The sequence below is a fragment of the Microcaecilia unicolor genome, chromosome 7, assembly GCF_901765095.1.
Source record: "Microcaecilia unicolor chromosome 7, aMicUni1.1, whole genome shotgun sequence".
NCBI lineage: Eukaryota > Metazoa > Chordata > Amphibia > Gymnophiona > Siphonopidae > Microcaecilia > Microcaecilia unicolor.
Window position 1 is genome coordinate 84,968,603 of NC_044037.1, and position 10,876 is coordinate 84,979,478.

The following is a 10,876-nucleotide window of genomic DNA, read 5'->3' on the forward strand; positions in this document are numbered from 1 at the left end:
CCAGGAACATCAATATCCCCCAAAAGGCATGTGTAACATGAACATAGAGAACATCAGACAGTCCAAAAACCAAAAATTAAAAAACCAAAGTATAAAAGAAATATACCCAAAACGAACAGCTCCCTAGTAGTTTTATTTTATATAAGGCAGCTCTCCTCAGTCTTTTATAAAGTGAATGATACATACCTGTAGCAGGTGTTCTCCGAGGACAGCAGGCTGATAATGGTAAGCACTAATCGCACTAAGTTGGTCTGAGTTGGTCTTGAGGCCAGACTCTGATAAGTGCAGAAGGTATTCAAGCAGGTTCTGTGCAGGGCAAGAACGAGGTTCTAGGGCCCTGCTCTCACACCAAACGACAAACCTCCTCCACTTGAAAAAGTAACTCTTTTTAGTGGAATCCTTTCTAGAGGCAAGCAAGACACGGGAGACACCCTCAGACAGACCCAACGAAGCAAAATCTACGCCCTCAACATCCAGGCTGTGAGAGCCAGAGACTGAAGGTTGGGGTGCAGAAGCGCTCCGTCGTTCTGCGAAATGAGAGTCGGAAAACACTCCAATCTCCACGGTTCTTCGGAGGACAACTCCAGAAGAAGAGGGAACCAGATCTGACGGGGCCAAAAAGGCGCTATCAGAATCATGGTGCCACGGTCTTGCTTGAGCTTCAGTAAGGTCTTCCCCACCAAAGGTATGGGAGGATAAGCATACAGGACGCCGGTCCCCCAATGAAGGAGAAAGGCATCCGACGCTAGCCTGCCGTGTGCCTGAAGTCTGGAACAGAACAGAGGCAGCTTGTGGTTGGTCTGAGAGGCGAAAAGGTCCACCGAGGGGGTGCCCCACTCTCGGAAGATCTTGCGTACCACTCTGGAATGGAGCGACCACTCGTGCGGTTGCATGACTCTGCTCAGTCTGTCGGCCAGACTGTTGTTTACACCTGCCAGGTATGTGGCTTGGAGGAACATGCCGAACTGGCAAGCCCAACGCCACATCCTGACGGCTTCCTGACACAAGGGGCGAGATCCGGTGCCCCCCTGCTTGTTGGTGTAATACATTGCAACCTGATTGTCTGTCCAAATTTGAATAATTTGGTAGGACAGCCGATCCCTGAAAGCCTTCAGTGCGTTCCAGATCGCTCAGAGCTCCAGGAGGTTGATCTGCAAATCCTTTTCCTGGAGAGACCACAGACCCTGGGTGTGAAGCCCATCGACATGAGCTCCCCACCCCAGGCAAGATGCATCCGTCGTCAGCACTTTCATGGGCTGAGAAATTTGGAATGGACGTCCCAGGGTCAAATTGGTCCGAATGGTCCACCAGAGCAATGAAGTGCGGCAACTGGTGGAGAGGCGGATGACATCTTCTAGATTCCCGGTGGCTTGAAACCACTGGGAAGCTAGGGTCCATTGAGCAGATCTCATGTGAAGACGAGCCATGGGAGTCACATGAACTGTGGAGGCCATATGACCCAGAAGTCTCAACATCTGCCGAGCTGTGATCTGCTGAGACGCTCTGGTCTGCAAAGCCAGGGACAGTAGGTTGTTGGCCCTTGCTTCGGGAAGGAAGGCCTGAGCCGTCTGGGTATTCAGCAGAGCTCCTATGAATTCCTGAGACTGGGCTGGCTGGAGATGGGACTTTGGGTAATTTATCACAAACCCCAGCAGCTCCAGGAGTTGAATAGTGCACTGCATGGACCGGAGGGCTCCTGCCTCCGAGGTGTTCTTGACCAGCCAATCGTCGAGGTATGGGAACACGTGCACTCCCAGCTTGCGTAGATACGCCGCTACCACCACGAGGCACTTTGTAAACACCCGTGGGGCAGAGGCGAGCCCAAAGGGCAGCACACAATACTGAAAGTGCCGTGCGCCCAGGCGGAACCTGAGATATTGTCTGTGAGCTGGCAGTATCGGAATGTGAGTGTAAGCGTCCTTTAAATCCAGGGAACATAGCCAATCGTTTTTCTGAATCATTGGCAGAAGGGTGCCCAAGGAAAGCATCCTGAACTTTTCTTTGACCAGGAATTTGTTCAGGCCTCTCAGGTCTAGGATGGGACGCATCCCCCGTTTTCTTTTCCACAAGGAATTACCTGGAATAGAATCCCTGCCCTTCCTGCCCGGGTGGTAAGGGCTCGACCGCATTGGCGCTGAGAAGGGCGGAGAGTTCCTCTGCAAGTACCTGCTTGTGATGGGAGCTGAAGGACTGAGCTCCCGGAGGACAATTTGGTGGCAGGGAGGCCAAATTCAGGGCGTATCCGTACCGCACTATTTGGAGAACCCACTGGTCGGAGGTTATGAGAGGCCACCTTTGGTGAAAAAATTTTAACCTCCCTCCGACCGGCAGATCGTCCGGCACGGACACTTTGAGGGCGGCTATGTTCCCGTGGATCCAGTCAAAAGCCCGTCCCCGGCTTTTGCTGTGGAGGCGCAGGGGGCTGCTTAGGCGCACGCTGTTGACGAGAACGAGCGCGCTGGGGCTGTCCCTGTGCCTGACGAGGCCTTCGGGCCGGCTGGGTGAACCTACGCTTGGTAAAAGAGTAGGGCGCTGCCTGCCGGGCCCGGGAAAAACGTCCACCTGCTGAGGTGGATGCTGAAGGCGCCCGGTGGGAGAGCTTGTCGAGAGCGGTTTCCCGCTGATGCAGTTGGTCCACCAGCTGCTCGACCTTCTCACCAAAAATATTATCCCCCTGGCAAGGGACGTCAGCCAGTCTCTGCTGGGTGCGGTTGTCCAGGTCAGAGGCACGCAGCCATGAGAGCCTGCGCATCACTATACCTTGGGCCGCAGCACGAGATGCCACGTCACAGGTGTCATAGATACCCCTGGACAGGAACTTTCTGCACGCCTTCAGCTGCCTGACCACCTCCTGATAAGGCCTGGACTGCTCCGGCGGGAGCTTATCAACCAGGTCCGCCAGTTGCTTCACATTGTTCCGCATGTGGATGCTCGTGTAGAGCTGGTAATATTGGATGCGGGTCACGAGCATGGAAGATTGGTAGGCCTTCCTCCCAAACGAGTCCAGAGTGCGAGACTCCCGCCCTGGGGGCGCCGAGGCGGTATCCCTCGAACTCCGTGCCCTCTTGAGAGCAGAATCCACGACCGCCAAGTCATGGGGCAATTGGGGCCGTATTAACTCTGGGTCCGAGTGGATTCTGTACTGGGACTCTGCTTTCTTGGGAATGGTGGGATTAGATAATGGTCTCATCCAGTTCCGAAGCAGTGTCTCTTTGAGGACATTGTGCAACGGCAAAGTGGAGGACTCTCTAGGTGGTGATGGATAGTCGAGGACCTCGAGCATCTCAGCCCTCGGCTCATCCACAGAGACCACGGGGAAGGGAATGCAAATGGACATGTCCCTTACAAAGGAGAGGCTCTCAGGAGGCGAGAGCTTCCTCTCTGGTGAAGGCGTGGGGTCAGAGGGAAGGCCCGCAGACTCCTCTGAGGAGAAATATCTGGGGTCCTCCTCTTCCCCCCACGAGGCCTCTTCCTCGGTATCGGACATAAGCTCATGTAGCTGAGTCCTTAATCGGGCCCGGCTCGACGTCGAGGCACCGAGGCCTCGGTGTCGTCGAACGGTGGACTCCCGCGCCGGCGGGGACGAAGCTCCCTCCATCGACTCCACCTGCGTGGCGGTCGAGACCGGCGCCGCAAGCAGCGGCGGTGTCGAAGGCCTCGGCACCGGGCTAAAGCTCGCCGGCGCCACAGTCAACGGCGCCGAGGGCGCAAGCACCCCCGGCGCTGGCACAGCCTGGCGCATCAGCCCTTCCAGGATCCCCGGAAGGATGGCTCAGAGGCACTCGTCCAGGCCCGCTGTCGGGAAAGACGGGGGGGGGGGGGGGGGGGGGGGCGGGGGGCGGTAGAGGTGTCGTGCCGGAAGCTGCTCGGGTCCAGGAGACTGCACCGAAGTGCTGGGACCCTGACGCGTCGATACGTCCACTACCGAAGGGGACCTCTCCTCTCGACGTCGACTCCTCACCGGCACCGAGAGCCAGATGCCTCGAAGGCGACCGATGACTGTGCTTCTTTGATTTTTTGCGGTGCCCGTCATCAGCGCCAGGTGGAATGGAGGAGGAGGAGGTCGATCCCCCTCGGTCTCGAGGGACCGGGTCAGACAGGGTTCGGTCCCGAGGGCCATGGGCAGAGGGAGTGACCGGGGCCGATTGCCCACGCGGCCTCTCACCCCTACCCTCACCGGAGGACCGGCAGGCCGACGGGACCTGTGCTCCTGGGGTCGATGCCATCGGTGCCGATTTCGCGGACATCGATACCGGTACCGAAGAACCTGCCGTCGATACCGATGCCGTCGAGGTAGACGTCGAGGGGCCGGCGCAAGTTCCAAAAAGACGGTCCCGAAGAACTTGCCTCGCAACCTGAGTCCGTTTCCGGAGACCAAGACACAAAGAGCACGACTTGATATTGTGCTCCGGCCCGAGGCACTGGAGGCACCAAACGTGGGTGTCGGTCTGCGAGATAGGCCGGCCGCACCAATCACACTTCTTAAATCCACTCGGGACCTTCGAGGACATCGACGGAAAAATCGCGTCGGCGAAATTAAAGTCGTCGATGGTGGCGGTAAATCACACCTCGAAAAATAAATCGACCGCGCGTGGCCGCAACGTGACGCCCCCGCTAGAAAACGAGGGAAAAACAAGCGCGTTCACTTTTTTTTTTTTTTTTAAACAAGAAAAGAAAAGGGTCCGGAACGCGCGGGAACCAGAAACAAAAAAATAAGAAATTCGCGAAAACGCGACGGTTTTTCGGGGCTGACAAGAGAGAGCAGTGACGCACAACTCTTTCCAGCGCAGAAAAAACAAGACTGAGCGGGAACGGTCACACACGGGCGGGAAGACGGCCGCGCATGTGCGGTGGGCGTGCCCTGCGTGCGGACCGCCCGCGAATCTTCTTCCGGTTGGTGGGGGCTGCCGCGGACGTCACCCAGTCGTGAGAACAAGCAGCCTGCTTGTCCTCGGAGAACCTCCATAACCACAGAAATTGTATTTTATTTATGTATGTGTTTATATTTTAGGTGTTACCTTGAAGTTTGGTTTTGCCTGAGTCCATCTAACAAGATTCTTACTGCTTGTAAGAACTACAACCATAGTTTGGGTATGTTTCTTTTATACTTATTTTTCAGAATTGTGTGTCTTGAATTCTAGTTTTTTGTTTAATCAATGAAAATACCCTCTATATTATTTATTAAAAGATGCCAGGAAACATCAACACTTCCATCACATGACACATTGTACGTTTATTCATGAACTCGTGTCTTTTCATTATAAGCTTTACTATGTAATAACAAATATAGAAACAGACTTATATTTTGGTTTTTGGACTGTCCGATGTTCTCTTTGTACTACTGTTTGCCGCATGACGCAGGCTTAGTGACAAAACACGGCTGTGTCGAGTCATGCCACAGATTTACTTCATTTGGAGCTAGCGCAGACCCTTTGTAGACAGTAAGGAAAAAGGCAGCATAGTTGCTGCAAATGATAGAAGTAGCTTTTAAAGGTTGCTTGGATTAGGGGGATCAGAGTAAGTGTTGAATCTAACTGTATTCCAAGGTTCCTGACTTGTAATTTGAGGGGAAGCTCGAATTCCCAAAAGAGATTTTGATGTCAGGTATGTACCTACTTGTGTTAGGGACCCATAGAAACTTGGTTTTACTTGGGTTCAGGCAAAGTTTGTTGTTTTTAGCCCAATCTTGAATTGACATTAGACAGGTAGTCAGTTTATTCAGGGCTGTGGGTATGAGTAGCTGCACATCTACATAAATATTAAACTGTCTATTAACTGTATCAGCTCGGCTAATAGCTTGAGGTAGATATTGAACAGAGTGGGTGACAGTATCAATCCTTGTGATACCCCACAGGTCAGTACCATGGTGGTGATGAGCTGCTGCTAAACAGTATGGACTGTTGCCTGCCTGATAGATAGGATCTGGACCAAGCAAGTACTGTTCCACTGATACCTGTTTCTGCCAGTTATGCTAGCGCATCATGATCCACAGTGTCAAAAGCTGCAGAGAAATCTAGCAGCACTAACACCATGGCAAATCCCTGTCTCGGTTTTTGTGAAGATCATCTGGTAGGGATATGAGGACCGTTTCTGTTCCATATCAGGGTCTGAATCCATATTGACATGGATCTAGCCAGTTTCTCTTTTCTAGCCAATCACTGAGTTGAACACAGATGTCTATAAGTTTTCCTAGAAATGGGCTGTTAGATACTGGCCAGTAATTTTCAAGTTTGTCCTGGTCAAGGTTGTTCTTCTTTAGTAACGGACACACCACTGCCACACCACTTGCTCATTAGAAACAGAGGATGGGAGGAGGGGGAAGAGGAGGGGGTCTGCAGGTTGCACAGGGTACAATTATAGTTGCTTCTAGGCCCTGAGACTTGTCACTTGTCGCTTAGCTCCTCCTCTCCATCACATACACATGCTCACTATCACGTCAAACATCATGGAAAGCATGTTGACTGGTGAAACTAGCGACTTTCAACAGCATCGGTTCAATATTGTCCTTCCCCTTGTCATTCCTCTACAAAAGCAGTACCCTCTTCCCATCCATTTAACAGGACAAAAGGGAGTTTTTTGTTGTTGTTTTTTAAATCTCTTTTCCTAGCAGAGAGGCACAAATACTATCAGTCCCCTCCACAGCCCTGTATAGAGGCTACTTTCCTTGTTTTGATATGCATAATTTTGAACACTATTACCTGCTGGTGGTATTGGGATGACCGGAATCTTGTCATGCTTCAACAGTCAACGGGCCTGAACTTTGGCAGTTGGCCCCACTCTTAGGGGTCTACGAGAGCTCATCCTCCTTTCCTCTACTGGAAAAGGTATGCAGTGAAACTTACCCATCCCCCAAGGTGCTTCATCTTGAGAGCCAGTAGCAAGCAGCTGGCTGCCAGCCTGGAGGCGCTCTCCTGGACAAAGTCATACTCCTGCAGGGTCAACTCGCAAATGAACCGGGCCAGGGTTAACGTCTCCATGCTTGCACGGGCGCACTGCAACCAAGCAGAGATAGTCTGTAGTACCAGAGTTCATTCTGCAGAATATCTATATTATGTCCAATACAACATTAAGAGTGAAAAAATGATAACAGGAAAGGAGATTTATTACACTTGACTAAACAGGCCATTGGATCTCTAGATTTTCTTTTTAAAAAAGTTCCTCTGTTCCTGTTCAGGTGAAGACTTTTGTATATTTTAATGAAAGAGCAGTACATATTTTTAAAACTCAAAAGTGTTAAATATTGCTTAACATGTGCACAATTTGTAAAGCAGTCTGAAGCAGCTAAACCAGGAACACTAATACATCATAAGCAGGTCATGAGGACCGATTTAATTTGCTCTGCAATATAGTGTTAAACCATTCCAAGCTCCATTACAGGAAGTTTTGATCAAAACACCTTCATTGCACCAAATAGAGACCCGACACGGGGCAGTATTTCAGCGGGACAAACCGCCAGCCTCACGGGTCAAAGGTTACATTGTATAAAAACACATGTAATAAAATAATGTAATTAAAAGGAAAACGCATTATTGAAAAAACATCCAAAAAGGATCATTTCACCACAGGCACCCTTATCTTATTGTCTCACCAGCAGGTGGGTTTATTTTGCCAGCTCTTTTTTTGTATATGAGTGATTCTTCTTTGTTCCTTCTTTCTTCTTATGAGTGATGCTCAAACCATTACACATGTGTTCCTAGTTCAACTTTTCACAGTAATATCATATCTAAGGTTGATATCATATACATAATGTACACCATTTTTTATTTTTACTTATATTTTGTCTTGCCTCACTACTATGATTATTACATTGTCTAGATTTTAAATCTGGTTTTACATTTTAATATGCAGTCCAATGTGTTCTTTTAAATGTATTCTTATATAATTTTGTGTACAATGTTTTTTCAATAATATGCTTTCTTTTTAATTACATTATGTTTACCACACTTTTTATACAGTGTAAACCTTTGACCCCTGAGGCAGGCAGTTTGTCCCGCCGAAACACAGCCCCTTGTCAGGTCTGTTTGATGCAATAAAGTTGTTTTGATCAACACTTTCTATGTTAGAGCTCGTGTTGCACTTTCTACTCTTCTGTTTTTCCTGTTTGTTGTGGACTCTGTTAAACCATCCCACCAACCTAGGCCCCAGTAAGAGAAGATCAACTTTAGCTCAACCGGATGAGACAGCCCACACACTTTCTTTGGGAGGAGGAGGTCCAGCTCGACCAGGAAAATCAGCCTAAAGATTTCTGCTCTGAGACATAGCCCACACAGACTTCACAGAGGCTCAACAGCCAGAACTTTGACTTTACTCTTATGTTAAGCTTTTTCGCCATAACACAAGAGGAGTTTTACCCCGATTGTTTCACTTACCTCTTGCGCCACAGTTTGCAAGTTGACCGATAGGAGTTTATTGACCCCTGATGCAGGCGGTTGTACGCCGAAACACGGCCCGTGTCGGGTATTTGTGATATTAAAGGACTACATTTTTCTCAATCCTGAAGGCCCAGTGTTTGCTTTTTTTGTTTGCCTGAGACATGTTTACCCAGGGACCACAAACTCTGGGCTATTGCCCTGGGAGCTGAAAAAGTCCCTTTGACTAGGAGAAACAACCTATATGGTAAAATTATGTATCATACCTGATAATTTTCTTTCCATTAATCACAGCAAATCAATCCATAGTGGGTTGTGTCCATCTACCAGCAGGTGGAGATAGAGAGCAATCTTTTGCCTCTCTATATGTGGTCATGTGCTACCAGGAAATCACTAGTTGATATCAAAGCTCCATCCGCAGGAATCACCAAACACAGAGAATTACACCCACAAAAGGGACACTCCGCCACCCACCCACCGCCGACGCGGGGGGGACTGGCATATCCTGCTACCGCAACCGCGGGAGGAGCTGGCTTAACCCATCACCGCCAAAGCGAGAGGGAAACAAAGGTACCCTACTGCCGCACGAAGCGGGAGGGAGCACTGGCATAATTTAGTTATGAATCCAACCACCGTCGAAACGGGGGGAAAGAAGCAGCAGCTCACTGTAACACAAAGTCGTCCCAACTGCAGGGAAATCCAAGTGGAAGAACTTGAACTCGAAGTCCTCCTGAACAGGAACTGAAGTCTAAACTTGAACCTGAAATATAACTGAACTAGAACAAACAGTACAGATATGTGGGAGGGACTATGGATTGATCTGCTATGATTAATGGGAAAAAAATTATCCGGTATGATACATAATTTTACCTTCCATATCATCAAGCAGATCAATCCATAGACTAGTGGGATGTACCCAAGCAGTACTCACCCAGGGCGGGACATGGAAATCCCAGAACGCAACACTGAAGCTCCAAACTGGGCCTCGGCCCGTGCTGCCACGTCCATGCGATAATGCCGTGAGAAGGTATGAGCCGACGCCCAAGTCGCCGATCTGCAAATCTCCTCCAAGGAAACGGACCTGGACTCTGCTATTGAAGCCGCTTGTGCTCTTCAGCTGGATAGGAGGCAACTTCTCTGCGGCCACATAAGCCACCGCAATCGTTTCCTTTACCCAACGTGCCATGGTAGGTTTAGATGCCTGCAGACCCCTACGGGGGCCTGCAAACAGCAAGAACAGGTGATCCGACTTCCAGAAATCGTTGGTCACTTCCAAGTATCTGATAACTCGTCTAACATCCAGGCATCTGAGAGCACGATACTCCTCTGGATAATCCTCCCTATGGAAGGATGGTAGACAAAGCTGCTGATTCACATGGAAGCGAGAAACAATCTTGGGCAGGAAGGAAGGCACTGGGCGAATAGACACTCCTGCCTCCGTGAACTGCAGGAACGGCTCTCTACACGAGAGCGCCTGGAGCTCGGAAACCCTCCTGGCTGAAGCGATTGCCACCAAAAAGACCGCTTTCAACGTCAGGTCCTTCAGAGACAGCCACAATAATGGCTCAAAGGGCGGATTCTGCAAGGCCCGCAGCACCAGATTGAGATTCCACGTAAGCACTATCGAGTGCAGAGGAAGGCATAGGTGATTAACCCCTTTGAGAAAACGCACCACATCTGGATGAGAAGCCATGGAAGCACCCTTCAGACGACTCCTGAAGCAAGCTAGAGCCACTAACTGCACCTTAAGAGAGCTTTCTCCAGACCTTCTTGCAGGAACGCCAACACTGAAGCAATTGGCGCCGTGAAGGGTGACAGGGATCCTGCCTCGCACCATGATACAAAGGTACGCCATACCCTGGCGTAAGTAGTAGAAGTAGAGTGCTTCCGTGCTCTCAGCAGAGTGGCGATGACCTTGTCCGAGAAGCCCTTCTTCTTCAGCCGCTTCCGCTCAAGAGCCAGGCCATAAGACCAAAGGGGGAGGGATCCTCCATCACCACGGGACCCTGATGTAAGAGGCCCCGCTCCGCTGGATGCCGCAGAGGACTGTCTACGGAAAGCCGGATCAGGTCCGCATACCAAGGGCATCTGGGCCAGTCTGGACCCACCAGGACCACCCGGCCTAGGTGTTTCGCCACCCGGCCGAGAATTCTGCCCAGCATAGGCCAAGGCGGGAACACGTAGAGAAGCTCCTGTACCGGCCACTGCTGGAGAAGAGCATCGACCCCCAGAGATCGAGGGTCCCGTCCTCTGCTGAAGAACCGCGGCACTTGGCAATTGGCCGAGATCACCATCAGATCCAAGGTCGGCATGCCCCAGCGCTTCGTGATCTCCAAGAACACCTGAGCAGATAGTTGCCACTCTCCGGGAGCCAAGGTATGGCGACTGAGAAAGTCCGCCTCGACATTCAGGACTTCCGCAATGTGAGCCGCAGACAGCTGGTCCAGATTCGCCTCTGCCCACTGGCATAACTTCATGGCCTCCCTGGCTAGGGGGGCGCTCTGGTA

At 50.7% G+C, this 10,876-nt stretch overlaps 1 protein-coding gene across 1 annotated transcript in view; it reads right to left on the reverse strand.

Moving 5' to 3' along the window:
* The window catches only part of CCNB3 (cyclin B3), a 92,452-nt gene that overhangs the window by 14,889 nt on the left and 66,687 nt on the right, over positions 1–10,876 (reverse strand). Inside the window, exon 10 of the mRNA XM_030210455.1 lies at positions 6,843–6,992. Coding sequence (XP_030066315.1) covers positions 6,843–6,992 — 150 coding nt within the window. The remainder of the gene's footprint in view (positions 1–6,842; positions 6,993–10,876) is intronic.